Genomic DNA, 16,896 nt, shown 5'->3' on the forward strand with positions numbered 1-16,896 from the left:
CATTGTGAAGAATCATTTCTTTGCTAATGTCTCATTTATGTAACACATAAGACATAATTGTACTTATACGTTGTAAAAAATATACTCTCCTGCTAGCTTGTTTACAGGAAAAGTACAATATTGCAGAGAAATTAAAATAATTCAATTTAAAATGTTCATCACCAAAATCATCAGTTGTTTCATCCTGTTTAAATCAAAGAGTAAATATATACTATCTCACACCTGGCATTTATGTTGACGTCACAGAAATTGAAAAACTTTGGGAAGTTTTACACTGTGTATTCAGATCTTTCTAGCCTGATCCATTCATGTATGAACAGCATGCAGATCTCCTCAAGAGATAATTTTGTCTGACATGAAGGAGATTTGAGGATGTTTTGGGTGATTAGAGAGGGTTTGTTTACCGCTGTGCGTATCGGAGAGGTAAAAGCACTGGAGGTGAGAGTGCTACCCAGTATGTAGTACAACAATTACTACAATATGCATCACTGTTTGTAAAAACTAAAACATCTTGTCGTCAGTCTTTGAGCCACTTCTGATTGGAGAACAAGAAAGCGCTCTGCCAGCAAATGAAGCGTAGCAGCAGTGAGTCTGGTCCGTCAGCGAGGCACTACTCTTGGGAGCTCAGTTGGTTTTTCCAGCTAAACTAACACAAGAATCTCTCTGGCTAGTCAAACGAATGCTACGGTATCATTTGATCTTTTTTTAACAGCACAAAAAAGAAAGAGTGTGATGAAACTGTTTTTGGCATGCTCAAACCGGCTGCCTTGTAAGGTGTTCTATTTTCTGTGCATTATTCTAGTGAGTCAAAAATAGAAACTGATATGTCAGAAAGAGACAGTGACAAAAAGCCAGAGGCGAACCGAGCGCACACACACTGTTTCTCACCTCGCTCATTGCAGCATTTCTCCAGTTTCTTCTTATCTCTCATGTCACTCATATGTTGTATCTTTTTTTTTCTTTTCTTTTCCTTCTCCCGTATCTTTGCAGGTTTTCCTGAGCAGACGGTTTGAGTGGCAGAGTTTGAGCTTGAGTGAAAGTGAGGGAGTGAGCTAGACGGAGTGGATGTCATGGATGGCAGCAACGGAGCAAGTGCAGAGGACCCTACCTACCAAAACCTGCTGCTCCTGGGAGCCATCGCAGCAGCGTCTGCCTTTGTGGTCACCATTCTTATTGTCCTTGTCTGCGTTGGTTGCCAAAGGTAAGACGGTCACATGACTTGAAATGTGGAGAATGTAGGGTGTGGGATGAAATAATAAAAAAAAAAAGAAAAGAGAACAGCCAGAGTTTTATCATCACTGCTGCCAGCAGTCAGTGCCCTCTCAGATCACTCTCATCATCCACTCCTTCTTTTATGTGTCTCTACTTCTTCTGAACTCTTCTCCTCCCTTCTTTCTCTTCCCTCCATCCGTCCTCTCCGTCTCTTTTATCCCCTGCTCTGAGCGGAGTGGCAGTAATGAATGTTAATGGCTGCGAGTGCCAGATCAGATGAAATGATGTTTACAGGACACTGAGGAGACAGGCCAGAGTCAGAGCAGCCTCACGCCACCCCTCACCAGCAAAACTCCTCAGCAGGCTAAAGCAATGGGACACCCTACGGTTTAAAAAAGGATCACACTCGGAGCCAGGCAGAAGCAATGGAAAAGCCTATGTCTTTTTTTTTTTTCTCCCAGAACCCTCAGGGACCAATCAGAGGCTGCACTGTGGCTTTGTTGCCATGGGATACACAGATAAGGATGTAGAGAAATGTCAAACCAGCTTATGTGATGGAAATAAAACCACACTATTGTCACAATCTAAGGAATAATATATAGGATCCCCGTGGGGTGTTTGTAATGTTGAGGAGCTCAGTCTTCAGTAGTTCATCAGTTCAAATAGACTTTGCCATGTACAAATACCGATCCTGCCTCTATTGATCTCCCTCTATTGATTTAAAAATACACTCCTGCACTGTCTCTTTTATATTCCAAGGACTGCAACAGACATCTTTTACTGTCTTACTCTAAAAGTTACAAGATAATTGTAGTGGTTCTCATATGACTTTGTGCCTTCATGGCGTTTTGCCTTAAACCCCCTCCTGTGCAATGTTATTAGTAAAATCTCCGAGGGGAGCTCTCTTCACCTTCTCCTGGCCCCCTTGGGGTATGATGGCCATATGTTTGTACCAAAGAGTTCCAGCTTACTAGAGGAGACAATATGTAGCTCCAGTAACATGGAACTGACACAACTGACTGTGGTACCTTTAACATTTAGATATATTTCAAGCAACTCACACAGTATCGTGATGTGTGACTTCTGCACCTGTTTACACACCAGAAATGTGGTTTATTGCCACGTTGCGTTTTGCAGCACAACAGTGAGATCTCACATATTATGTGATGCAGATCCTCACCCTCCAATGTGAGAGAAAAGAGACGGGAGAAGAACAGTTTTCACATTCCCAAATGGACATAGGTGCTTACTTCGATTCGTCACTCTCACCATATCAACAGTTTCCTATGGCTACAGCCACCCACAGGGATTCACAATGAGGCATAACACTACTCTACATGCATTTGTTTCACAAGATTACTACCAAAGGATGGAGAAGTACATTTGCAAAAAGGAATTAGCATGAAGTAAATTATAATATAATCATTGTCAGCTTGCTTTGTCTAATCTTAAGAAAAAAAAATTTCCACTGAAGGTCATCCTCCGCTTTGGCAAAAACCTGAGTCACGCACCATTCACAGTTTGACTGGGCTCTTGTTATCAACCAAGGACTTTCATGCCCTAACCAGAGCTGGATGCTGATAGCATCTATCAGACTGTGTGTGTATGTGTGTTCGCTTTCTGTCCACTGGCTTCTGTTGACCTTCCTCACTTTCATGTTGTTTCAGAAAAAGCAAGAGCAAGCACCCCTCAGCTGGAGAGAAAGGGACATCTGTAAATATGGTGAGACATGCTTTCATTTTGCTCCGTCTTTTCTTCCCTCCCTCCTTCCCTCCATCCACTTCTGCTCCTTTTCCTCTAAGCTTCCTCCCTCAATAGCTCTTTGTGTATACAGATGCACATGCATGTGTTTGCATGTTTGACGCCTGTACTGACACGTCCGTATGTGTGTGACAGCAGGGTACGCTGCGGCATCCGAAACTGAACTCCATGAGTAAATCTGACACCAGGCTGCATGAGATCAATCGCTTTCCCTGCAATGGAAACTGTAAGTAATGACTAACGGTTCGTATGTGACAATAAGTGATACACTACCCCGAGCGCTATTTCAGTCCAGACCCCTCTGTGGCTTTCTTTCTCCCCCTCTCCTCCTCCTTCTCCTCCTTCTCTCCATGCAGCTGTTAGTAAGAGTCGTCCAGCCAGCATGGACCTCCTGCTCCTCCACAGTCGGCGCTCCCAGACAGACCTGAGGCCCTCCCATGCACGCCAGCTCCCCCAGATCCCCACCAGTCCCCAGGGATCCAGCCAAGGGGTAGGAGGGGAAACAGGAGGAGATGGAGGAGGAGGAGGAGGAGGAGGAGGAGGAGTGGGTGGAGGAGGTGGAGGAGGAGGGGGGGAGGCCAGAGACCACACCTACACCGAGGTGGGCCTGCGCAATAACCCCACTCCCACCCACTACCTGGACGACGGTCTGTACGAAAGTGTAGGCGTCCGGGAAGGAGACGCAGGCCCCAAGGTTCCCTCTGCCCCACCGAGCACATCAACCAACACTCCTGCTAAAGTCAGAGCAGCTCAGAGCCCCCCAGCTCACACCAATGGAGCTCGTAATGGAAATGGAAATGTAGGTGCACACAAACTTAACAAACGCTAACCAAATGATAAAATTGTATGATTATTTTAAATGTAAAGCAAGCCATTGAACTTGGTTGTCACTCATACACACTCATACATTCATCTATATTTATTAGATGGAAAACTGGGGGGGGGGGGGATTTGGTGATTACTGAGCCAGTTCTAACCTCTTCTACTGACAGGAAAGGAAAACAATCAGACATCGAAATAGCTATTTGATGTCAAAAAAATATTTTAAAAAACAAACAATCGAAAAAAGCATACATCTGCAAATAAGAAGCGGCTTTAACAGCCATTTATTTGTTTGCCTGTCGATGATGTGCATTGTTGATTTGTTTTTGTAGATCCTGCAGTGTTAAATCATGTTGACTAGTCCGTGTTCGGGGTGGTTTGAATCTGTCATTTTTGAATGTGTGACAGTTGTTTGCGACTGACTGGCATAGTTGATAAAACTAATAACTGTGTATGTCTATTTTTTTCGTCACAGGGAAGAGGGAATGGCAGGGGGAACGGCAACATTAATGGACCTATGGCAGGGAGAGGCAACGGGGCGAGCGGGGCTAACAGGTCCCCTATGTCTTCTGTCAATTCCCTGGTCATTCAAGATCCATCTGCTGCCGAGTACGCTTCCATACGGAAGTTCAGAAAGGTAATTATTACCGTACAAGTGTTTCAGGTGGTAATTAAAGAGGTTAAGACTCAGTTAAAGAAGTAGTTTAATTTTGTGAACGTTGTCAGTTTAACCCTATGCAGGACTTTTGGGGTCTTTTGGACCCCAGGCCATTTGGTTTAGGTGATGGGTATTTTTTATTTTGTTTTATTTAAATATAAAAGTAGGGACATTTGTAATGCATTTGGAACCAAAAATATGTCAACTTATCAGAAAATGTATTTAACATAGTAAAAAAGTCTATAATGAATACCAACAAATATTTTGCACATATTCTTTCTTGGGGTCCAATAGACCCCAAAAGACCTTCTACGGTTAAAATGTCACTGGGCTGTACATTGTAAGAAAAAACAAAACAAAAAAAAACAACGGTATGCTCTGGGGAATATATGAAAATTATGTTTACTTTTTCATAAGCATGAAACTTTCCACTTTAACCAAGCAATGTATTTTGCATCATATCTCCTGAACCAACTACAACAACACAGATAAGGTGACGTCTAACTGTACGGTTTAGTGGTCAAGAATTAGACTGAAATCATTTACAACATCGTAAGCTGTTTAGATGAATTGTCAATGTTGATTTAGAGACTTTGTGAGAAGGAAATTAGAATATTTGAGAACCTGCACCAGACCTCATAATATCATGTATGTAGAATCCTTTGTTCATTAACGCTGACAATACCCTGACTGCAAATAGTAGAACTATATTCACGGTGGCCTTCTTAGCTTGAAAAGAATGTGTCAAACACCATGATTCACGACAAAGAAAATACTTAAGACACACGTTTGATTGTTTTGTCGGCACCGGCAGGCACAACTTTAAAGTTCAAGGATGGACTGTCTCTTGTTGCAACGCATTTGGTGATCACATAAAGCCAGAGTTTTCAGTGATCACCATGGTGACTGATTCTACACAGCTAACCTGCTCTAAAGGAGGTTTTGTTTGCAGTTCGGGGTTTCATTTGGCTCTAAGAAGCGGCACCCTTTCATCAGATTTTTTATTTACCAACTAATATATACAGATTCTCAGCTGAGCTCATACATTATATGTGCAAACCTGCTGAGCTGTATGTTAGTAATGCCACTGAACAAAGATGTGCAGCTACAGGAGGCAAAAAGTATGTGTTGTGTTGCCACGGGAAACCACATGTATTCACCTAATGATGCCAAAAATGCCTTAATATGTTTTTTTGATTTGTTGCTAAGTCCGTTTTACTCTGCATTACACTGAAATGTAAAATTTGTAAAAAGTTAAAATAAAACCAAACTACACAATAAGGTTATTTGAAAGGTTCTGCCAGTATCAGCTTTATAGAAAAAGTACTAATACTCCTCTGACATGCAGGATAAACATGAAATGCTTAATTTTCTGCACTTTTGCTTGGTTGGTTCTGTGACTGAAAGCTTTGAATATAATGTTTTCAATGGTTGATTCAAAACCTCAAGGTTGACAAGATTAACAGGAAGGAAAATAACGGGGCCGACAGCCAGTCAGACAGCCAATCGAGCGTGAGTGATTCACCGTCTGCCGCTCCTCCTCCGCTACATCGCAGTCAGGAGTTTCCACGCAAACCACTGGAACCGTTTCACCTGCATTCCTTCCCAAAGGTACGCCAGTGATTGGATCAATGTGCTCCATATTAACCTTATGCATCATATTACACAGCCACTTCTCCAAATTGTAATGCTGTATATTTACCACCAGAGGGCAGTGTCTACAAACAAACACCTCTTCATACTCAGACACGAGTATTGGTAGAGTTTTAGCTACTGGATTTCCACTTAGCCTGAAAAAAATGCTTGAAACACTAATAATGATTGATAAAAGTAACAACCTCACTGTATACCTAACCTTGATAACTCCTGTTTTTCATGGATCTGCCTATTGACAGAACATTTTAATCGCATAATAGAGTTGAATGTGCCAGCTGGGATGTGTTTATAATCACAAAAGCAGTTGCGAGAGGGACAAAGATCGGATGGTGATCGGCCTTTCCTGTTGGTTTGCTGGCACACACGTCTGCTTTTCACGTATGTGTGCGTTTGAGGGAGAAAAGGCGACTTTGTTTTTTTGTATTAGTGATTTAAAAAGATTTGATAAGGTTATTTAAACAATCTTGTCTTAGCTGTTGATGTCAGCCCAGTTGCTGACCTGTACTTTTAGTAATCTGCGGATGCTTAATCCTCGATAGTGTGTTGACGTGTGTGCATGAATGTGCATGCGTGTTTCTTCCACCCTTTTGCACTGTGCTGCGCAGCACTATATTAGAGCGAGGAGTGGAAGGATGGATTATGTAAGAGCTTGGCATGCTGCCCAGCTGTGTGTGTGTGGTGTGGTGTGTATGTGTGTGCATGATTGTGTGTGTGTGTGTGTGCATGATTGTGTGTGTGTGTGTGTGTGTGTGGTTGTTCAACTATCTTTGTGAGAACCAGTCATGAAATTTTAAACCATCACAATCAGAACATTTTGGAAAAGTGGGGACATTTTATTCCGTCAATAAATAGCTTTTCATACCCCTTCAACGAGCCATTTGAGGACTAGGACTAGAATCTGGTTTAGATAAAAGTTTGGTTTGGGAATAAGCACTTAGTTGTGACTGTTAAGGTGAGAGCAAGAGGCTACATATAAGAATATATTATGTCTTTGAAAGTCTTCGAAAAGAGCCATACAGACATGGGCGTGTGTCCTGTTGACTCTATCAGCAAAGTCTATTTAGAAACAGTGAGCAGGTAGCAGGCCAGTTTGGGGATAAATACTGTCCACATATTGAAGCCATTTACTCTGACCCAGCTTCTATTACTCACTCACTGCACAGGAGGAACTTATAAAATTTTAAACATATCCTCCTCGGTTGCTCATGTTTTCTAATTGGTTACTAATTGGTTTTGATCACAAGCAGCGGTAAACATTTTGCAAGAGTACTCGCTCAGGTTTTTGTTCGAGGCACCCATGGCTTTTTAGTTTGTTAAGCATAGTCACATACAAGATTCATACAATACAACATAAAGAATTGAGTCAGCTGTAACTCATCATTCATGAAATATAAAAATCTGAGTTCATCATTCATCATTATTTGCTAAACAGTGATTTTGATCGGCCTTCTATCCTCCCTTACATCTTGCTGAAATTACCTCCATCAGCCGAGTTAAATAGAGGTTCTGTTTTGGCAGCATTATTTGTATGTCAGTGGGTCTGCCTGTCTGTCAACAGGATATCTTTGAGGGAACAGATTTGCATAAAACCTTGCAGAACAGTTGGTCACAGAGTAAGAAAGAACTGATTAACTTGCTGAAAATACAAACACAGAGCAGCCATTTATTAACACATGCAAAGTACAGGTCATACAGTGATCTGTTGATGTTACTTTAGAAACTATGGGGTTCAATTTGAAGTGAAGCTTTTATTAGTAACAAAAACAAGTGCATTAAGATGCAACATCTAATTCCAGTTAGGAATTAGTCTCAGAGCAGCTGCCTGCTAACGAGACCAACTCTAATGTCCTCACTGTTTTTGACAGTGCCACTTGATGATTTATTTGTTTTGATCTTGACATAAACACTACCTTGGAGAGCAAAAAAAAAATACTAAAAAGACATATAATTTAACTTTTGTGGATATTGCAGAAACAGAGATATCATTTATGTGAAACAGCTGTAGCAGTAACACTTTTGTGACCATAACTCTGTTTGGTCAAGGGTTAGGGTTGTGATACTGTGCAACGTGGTCACAGTTTAACTGTTAAGCAAGACAAATGAGTAAAAGCAAATAAACAAACACACATCCACGCAGCATGTGATAACGTCAGTGTTACATAAATTTATTGAAAGCGTTTCACATTAATCTGACAGTGCAGGTGTGTCATGCTGGCATGAAATATAGACCTCTTACTTTTAAAGCAGCACTCTATTTTTCTCTGTCACTCTCTCACACACAATCTTAGTCACACATACACACATGGACAACGTGCTCACACTGTCCAGCGTGGTCACAGTTTAACTGTTAACCAAGACAAACAAGGAAAAGCAAATAGCAAACAAACACACTGTTTATACAACAAACTTGTGTGGAAAAACAGTTTTTCTGATGCATGTATACGTGACAGTAGCAGTTACCATAGCAACTTGGGCTGGGTTCAAGCCAGGCTAACTGTCAGGCTAAGTCTGAGTTGTTACTTAACACTGACCTGATGGGAAAGCAAGGCTATCACTGACTCACTGGTATTCTGTGGTGTGGACTAGCAGTCCAAAAGTTAAAGTTTACGGGAAATCAACCAAAATAAATTAAAACGTACAGAAATTGCACAATAATGAATGATAAGATGTAGACCTACATATGTGTTCAGTTGTATTGTCAAAGCCCCCTGAAATGAACCGCCAATGGCAGGCTTATACCTGCATCCTACATCCGGTTAGTCAGCCTTGAAATGTCATATCTAAATTACTGAGGTATCCAAATATTTTATTCCATTTAAACTGAGTTGCTACTTGCATTCAGTCGATTAATAACTTCTTAGAGCCTTTCTCTCTTATGTAAGACAAACAAGGAAAAGCAAATGACAAACAGACCTTCCAGCAAACGTGTGAAACGACAGTGTTTTCCCATACATGTTTAAACATGTTTTAAAAATTGCCACATCTTTCCTTTTTTATTGTGCGATTTACTTTTGCACAAAGACTTATTGATAATAGTTGCAATACTTGCCTGAGCTCCTCATTTAATTTTGTTTACCAGGAAGCAGTGTTCATCGGCAACGGGGAGCAATACATCTGGAAGCCTCCAGAGGATGATGACATCATCACCTTGCACCCACCTCCACACCGTGGCGAGAACGGACAGGGACACCCATCGCCTCCAACTGCAAAGGAGGTAGTACACGTCTTGTAGTGTGTGTTTGTGGCGGTAGCTGGGGGAGGGACCACGAAACCAGAGGGTGACCGGAAAGACTACAAGCAGATGGATAGACGAACAGGTCTCTGATTACTGCCGTGTTTGCCGTTGGGGGCGCCCATTTGATTGGGTACGCTGTCATAACAGTGTTGCCCTGTGACCTGCCTGTCATACAAGGTTTCTACTTACAGGCAGCGGTTACGTTACATGATCCAGCGCCCCCCACTCCCTGCCTGAACCTTGACCCAAATCTCCCAGCCCCCCACTCATCTATTTGCTCACAACATACAAGCAGACGGACTGGACGGGTTGGACACCAGTATCACCTGCTGCCAAATAATTCATCATCGCTTTGCATTCATTCAGCTACTTGTTAAAGGTTAGCTGTTTTCTCTTATCAGCCTGAGCAGACAGAATTCAAGCTGCAACCTAGACTGTCATGTCATGCACATACTCCACCACATGCACTTCCACATGCAGCAACTCCACCCCCACTTCTCAACTCTCAATCCGCCTTTCTTTGCCCTCTGCCGGACACAGTATATTTTCCAGAGTTACAAGCAGTTTCGAAACTTTTGTCATGCCTTTCGGGGGGCTGTGGCATTCAACATGAGTAGACGGACGGCTGTTCTCAAAATAGACCGCTGTCTATTATTAGTGTGTGTTTGATCATCTTCATCAGCTCAGGGAGTTTTCGGTATATTAATCTGAATTCCACACACAAGCAAAACTTTGTCACATACAAGATAATCTAGATGACTTTAAAAGGATAGTTTTATCTTTTTTCCGACTGCAGGAGTATTACAGCAGTCGTCCTGACAAGTTCAAAGCTGCTGGTATGTTTCTTGTCTAAACCAGTGCTGAGTCAAAGAGCTTGGATGCTGCTGTACGTGGAAATTAGGGGGTTAAGTCTTTTGGTGAGGCTCCAGTAAAACTCCTCCTCTGCAAGGCAGACTGGTACACAGAGCAGCTGGCCTTGACAACATTCTGCAATCTTTCTCAGTTTATTTTTCTTCCTTTCTAACTTTCTTTTCTGTTTTTTAAAAAACATATATTTATTTTTTTCCCCTTTTCTAAACCTTTTCTCCCCGTAGTTGCTGTATTTTTCCGTTGAAGAGTTTGTTGTTGCCCTAACATGCCCATATACTTTGTTTCCTCTGGAGTTTGTCAGTTGCAGCCGTCAACCGGTGTTGAGTTTCCACTCCCAACTAAATCTCCTCCTCTCCTCTGGCGCTCTTGCCTTCTGCTCCGCTCCCTTTGTGGCTATAAGGAGGCGCTGCCTTCCCCAACCAATCACGTTGCATGCAGCATGTCTTACCACATGAATATCAACTGCGAGAAGACCGTTTGGAAACTTGTACCATATTTGCTATTCATAAAGTTGATCACAGACAGATGCATCAGTCAGGCTATATGGTTGTTTTTCCATGAATAATCAGTGTATACAGAAATTAACTGTGACTTTTTGAAGCCTGTGTCTAGAGTTAAAGCACAGATACAGAAACATAACAGAAAGGAGTGTAGGGTGAAGGGAGGTGAACAGAAAACATACGATGCACAGGCTTCCTCAACAGCTGCAGCCCAGTTTTGAAATCCCCATCATCTTGTGACTTCCTTCCTCTGCTGCATAGAGCTGCAAATTCTGTGTGCGCGCACACACACACAAAAACACACACGCTTGCACGTACACTCACGCTGCACATTGTCTGCACACACTTATAGCATACGCCGGGGTCTTTGTTTATCCAAAAAAGGGTCACACAAGAGATTGGTGGGGGTTGGGTATGTGTGTCGCTTGCGATCCGTCAGAGACAGGATTGAAACAATGGTGGAGAGAGAGGTTCACAGATAAAGTCACACCGGTTTGCACTTTAATTATATTTCCTCTGCAAAACTAGTGTGTAAGAAATATAATGCAAAGAAACCATGAAAGTAATGCGAGTGCATACACAGAGAAAAAGTCTTGCCCATTGTCTGTATGCTCTCAGGTTTCAGTTTTTTGGGAGCGGAACAAACACAAAGCTAATCTGTGAGTGTGTGCATGTGTGTGTGTGTGTATGTGCAGAATAGAGCAGTTTGCATAGCCAGTGTTTCTCGAGGTCAGTAGAGCAGAGCTGCTGGTCTGGGTGTGAACACGGAAGGTAAACATGACCATGCCCAACAGTCCTCTGCTCTTGTGCTCCCCTTGTGGAATTTTGACACAGAAATGCCAGAGGTCACAGCACTGGTTTATCAAAATTCCCCACAAGACCTCACACATGCCTTTCAGTTGCGAGGCCTAGATATCAAATCTTTCACGCTGTACTGTGAGCACGCACATACATACTCTATGCATGAGCACACACCTCCAGCAAAATCTCGCCACAAAAACACGTACACATACCTCATCCAAAACAAATGAGATCCGAGCAAAGTCCATCAGCAAACACTGAGCTTCTTTTTTTTCTTTTTTTTTTTTCAGCAAGTTGGCTGTTGTTCAGATCTTTCACACCATACCCTGCTGTTCTGTTGCCAGAGCAGATGTGGTGAAATTTTAACAGGTTCATCCACTGCAAAGCTAACTCCGTCTCTCTGCCGGGGACTCTATGGACTGATAACACAGTTTACTCTGTCTTATCCTACCCCATTAAAATAGGTCAGGTTACAGCACAGAGCAAGCCCTGTCAACATAACTGCACATACACAGGCAGAATACTTGCTTATACAATCATTTGCACTCACCAAATTAACAGCATTATACTGTACAATTTCTCTTATGTTTATATTATATCTTAATATCTGGCATGCAAACAGACTGAGGTACATACGTGTATAAATATAGGACATACTCATTGCTAACTCAGAAACTTGAGACATGGTACACATACATATTCTTAAATCCCAGCACAGTACAGCATGTGCAGGCTATATATCAGATGTGGTTAAAAACATTCACCTATGTAGATATGATATGAGATATTAAGGAGCTGTGACCCACAGACTATAGGACAGAGTTGTAATGTTGTTCAGTGTTGTTAACTGACACCATACTCTCCTCCTGTATGTGTTCTCAGATTGCAGACACCTACTCCATTGTGTGTAAAACCCAGAAAAAGAAACCTCCGATGGAACACAACGGGGCAAAGACCCTCCCACGCTCCTTTGGTGGGGATCGAGGAAACATGGGTTCTCGGGGCCGAGGCAGAGGCGTCCAGGGCCAGGCACGTTCCCAGGAGGAGCCCTGCTATGAGCCGGTAGGAGACAGGTCCTGGTCCACCCCAGTGGCTGAGTCAGACCCAGCATACGCTAGTATTGACACCCACCGGAAACGTGAGCAAGGGGGAACCAATAACAGCACAACTGGGGGGAATGCGACTCTGAAGAGAAAGAAGCAGACGCCACAGCAGCCGACGCAGCAGGCAGCACCAGCGGCACCTCAAGGCTCAGGACCCTCTGCCCCTCCTGCTCGAAACCTGCCTGGTGGGGAAAACTTCTATGAGACCATCAGCGATGTGAAACAAGGGGCCAACAGCTCCAGCACTACCACCATCTTCACCTTCAATGATGGGATGGAGATGTATGTCACTGGCCTGTAGCTGGCTGACAGGCAGAAAAGGGCCCAGAAATCACTGGTACCAAGTCCAGGGATCTTCCTGTTCACCGGTCAACAGGTTGCTGTACATAGACACAAGGCCCTCTATAGTCAAAAAACATGAGGATCCATTTTGTGTTGACATCAGGTACAAACAGGGTCTTAATCCAGGTTCAGACTTCCCTTGATTGGTCTGTACTTCAGAACCAGCCTAAGCCTAGTCCAGCCCAAATATGGAGCAAATACATTTTAACAAAAAAAAGGAAAAAAAAAATACAACTGGAATATACATCTTCAATCTACTGTGTCACTGGCCATACTCACTTGTTTGTGCATCATTTTCCATGATATCTTTATTTTTATATGAACACTGTACTCTTTGAAGAGTATGTGGTGTAATTCACAACCTGAGAAAAAAAAACACACTTTAATATATATGAAAAAAGAAATGTGCATGCATTGTGCAAACACACATGAAAATATACAGTAGTAGCAATCAAATTAGCTATATAAGGAGTACGAGGCACACTGTTAGGTATTGTCACCAATGTACACTCACTCACACACACATATGCCTCATCCTTGGGGTGGGGGGGACTTGTGTAATATAAGCATATGGATGTCACAGAGATTTGCGGTGCTTAGCTCTCCCTAAGCAAACATCTGAAACAGGTTCTCAGCTCGCACTGACCTATTGCCTGGCAGACAGCTTTGTGGTGCTTTGTTTAAACATAGGCCTATAATTTGTAGGTCTGCTTAAACACAGACGTAAGTGAAGGCTATTGTCTTTATCCCACAAATTTTCATCAATGCGCCCTAAGCTTACAAGCTCTTATCAGTAACAGCCCTCAAGATAACTATAAAAGCGCAATTTTGCTCACTAACCTTCGCTTAAATTAAGGGATTCGTTCAAAATTCACACTCAGATTTGACAAACGTGTAGCCAGAGGCATGTTGACACACCCCAACTCACCCCCACACAGATAGACGCATATTTGGTGGAGTCATTCAGGGTGAAATGATCAGGTCATGGTCATTCTGTGGCTTGTGCAAGAATTTCCCCAGAGCGATATGGGTGACAGATTTCCCAACGTGAGACCTTTACTGTATTATAAGATGAAGAAGTGAAGGATATTTTCAAAAAATAAGGAAGTGAAAGAGTATCCAAAATAACACAGGATACTTCATCAGTTTGTATGTCATGTCTTCTGGGCATTGTAAACATCTGATTTTATGACCATAGTAATTTTGCACTGGACAGCTGCGGGACCGCTGGGCTTAATTGTGCATTAATGTGCTGTAAAGGGAGCATCTGAGTGCAGTTATGATTCGCCAGAGCTCCCCATAGCTCAGTAGACTTAAGTCTGGTGGTTGAAATAGCAACAGAAGGCTTGGACTCCAAGGAAAATAAAGAGCTGGGCATAAAAATTACCAGTGAGTGTCCTTTGGAAGGTTGCCCTCTCCCTCTCCCCACCCTTGTCTCCAGCCTCTGTACTGAGTTCTCTTCCATTAAAAACAATGTCTTTCCCATGTGGCTTTGGGGAACATTAGAAAAAGAATAGAAGGAGAAAACAAAACATTTGAGACTTAATAAATGGGCATAAAGATGAGAGGAGGGGAAGAGGGATACAAACTGCTCAAAAGCTGAGAGAGGAAGGATGCATTCGAATGATCTCACTGTGAGACAACCATGCAAAGAGAAGACGGGTTTAGAAAGTTAGTAAGATAAATTTAAAAATGCTACTGTGTCATAAAGTATGTAAAAACAAATGCACTCTGTATTTTAATGCACTGTTTACTTTTTCTTACCAACTGATAATACCATTGGTTTAATAGCTCATACCACTGCCATGGAAATGTTTATGTTGTCGGTGCAATTTTTCCTGCTTGATCAAAAAAAAAGTGCATGCTTTGATATATGGAGATGAAAACAAATATTGTGGTACTTAATTGAACTCTTGTTTGTTACTCTTTTTTCTGTTGTACTTTATGCCATGTGATGCAAAGCAGCAGTTAGTTATTTTTTCTTTTTCTTTTTTTTTTTTCTTTTTCCAAAGCAACAACTTGTAGGAATCAAAGGAGAGAACCAGAGAGGAGCCGCTGGGAGTTTAGGGGCAGAGCGTTGTTTATAATCTTGCTCTGGGAGGGAGCAAGAGTGATTGAGTTGGGGTGGGGGTGCACAGCGAGCTATAAAGCTGGATAGGAATCACTGCGAACGGACACAGACCCAAAGGACCCTCCTCCTCCTCCTCCTGCTTTGCACACACAGACAGGCACACACACACATACACTGGGGAGCACATTTTGCCTCCACTTGTTCAGCCCATGCATAGACTCCCTCCCCCAACTGTGTTCATCCACCAATAGCCAACACAGACCTCTCTTTTCTTTGCTTCACCTTTCTCCCTCACTGTGCAGGGGAGGGGCCTTTGATGTCCAGTTCTGAGGGACTCAGGGAGTGATATGGGGGTTGAGGAGGGGTGGGCAGTGGCTGTGGGTCAGGCCAACCCCAGTCCTGATATCAACAATGCACCAACGGCTCAACTACTGTCTGATATGAGAAATGGCCAACAGCTGAGGCGCTTAGCAAGCCCTGGTGAGGCTTCCCATAAACAATGCCGGCTGGAAATCACAATCACACTTTTTTCTCTGGCTGTCACCTAATGTGTCACATTTTCTTTATCCTGAGAGAAAGCACTGATCTGATATATTTTGTCGAACACTGTTACACACCGATCGAGACAGATGTTCATTGCACAAATACAGTATGATGATGTAAATGTGTAAAATACTCTGTTGCTGTTCCGATGTTGTTCCAATGTAACATACAGTATACAGTATATTTGTTGAAAAAAAAGAAAAAGAACAAAAGATGGTTATCACAGACACGTTGTACTTGTGGATGCAAAAATGTTTCATGCTTTCCATGCAGATACAGATGCTGTTTGTTAATTGTCTTCAGATATAATTATGGGCCAATACTGCTGTGACAGCTGTAGCCAATGTTGTATGTTCTTAAAGCACAGGGTTTAGTTTAAAAATAATGAATATAATAAAAATATAGTGTGACAGTGCAGATATGCAAAAGATTGTAATGTTTTATATTAACCTTCATAAAATATTAAAAGTGAGTTTTTACTTTTCTAATAAAGTGGCACATTATAACATGTGTTTGTTTTGCCTGTAGTCTTATTGATTTGTGAAGGGTATCTGCACTACAGTGTCTCTCTACAGCAGCCTCAAATTAATAACTGCAGTGTGCAAATTGCAGTAAAATGTGTCTGTGCAAAAATTTTGCAATAAAGCAAAGGCTGCTGGGCTGTAAACTGTATCTATTAATAACAGGAGAGCATTTCATACTGCTGCTAATTCTACATATGGAGGTTTTTTGTAGCAGAAAAAATTGTTACTTGACAGAAAGTAGGCGCACGAACACTATATGAAATGAAACTGCTAATGCAATTTGTCTCAGAATGCAATTCAGAGCAAAAGCTTTGCAATGCAATCAGTTATACATCTCAGAGAGTTACAGGTTTAAACCAACCACTGTGAAACTAAACCTTGCCTCACAGATAATGCTTTGTATTTAGCCAGAGTCATTTTCCTTAACTGATTCTTTTTGCACAGTGGTTCATGCTATTGTACCCAGACACTATGCTGTTAGTTTTACAACATAAACATCTTATATAAACAACTTAACCGAATACTAAAGGGCTAGTAACTTTTAGGGAGGGATCAGTCTGTTCATTTGATCAATTATAACCGGCTTGTAAAGTACAGTTCCTGCTTCATAATTCACGATCCGCAAAATTAGCATTTTATTTGCAAAAATATAAATGCGCAGTTTGTCTCTGAGGCCTGCAGGCTGTTTTTCCTCGCCTGCCTCTCAGACCGGCTCGTCGTCGACAGACACCGGCCGGTAAACTGCAGGACACGCCCCCTCCCCTCTTCCACCCACAGCACTGAGATTAGAAAAAAACG

At 42.2% G+C, this 16,896-nt stretch overlaps 1 protein-coding gene across 2 annotated transcripts; it reads left to right on the forward strand.

Annotated features, from left to right (window-relative positions):
* The first annotated feature begins 996 nt into the window (after window positions 1-996).
* On the forward strand, window positions 997-16,084 carry LOC103354460 (WAS/WASL-interacting protein family member 1). Of its 2 annotated transcripts, none has more exons than XM_008277837.1 (8): window positions 997-1,201; window positions 2,880-2,934; window positions 3,109-3,199; window positions 3,330-3,772; window positions 4,271-4,432; window positions 5,903-6,064; window positions 9,189-9,323; window positions 12,398-16,084. In XM_008277837.1, exons 1-8 carry the CDS (start codon window positions 1,071-1,073, stop codon window positions 12,917-12,919), a joined length of 1,701 nt encoding a protein of 566 aa, XP_008276059.1. In that variant the 5' UTR covers window positions 997-1,070; the 3' UTR covers window positions 12,920-16,084. The 2 variants fall into 2 exon arrangements, with proteins under 2 accessions (XP_008276059.1, XP_008276060.1); XM_008277838.1 differs by having other exon boundaries at window positions 3,112-3,199.
* Window positions 16,085-16,896: the final 812 nt, after the last annotated feature.

This window comes from Stegastes partitus, unplaced genomic scaffold (genome assembly GCF_000690725.1).
Source record: "Stegastes partitus isolate 25-593 unplaced genomic scaffold, Stegastes_partitus-1.0.2 Scaffold108, whole genome shotgun sequence".
In the NCBI taxonomy this organism is placed as follows: Eukaryota; Metazoa; Chordata; class Actinopteri; family Pomacentridae; genus Stegastes; species Stegastes partitus.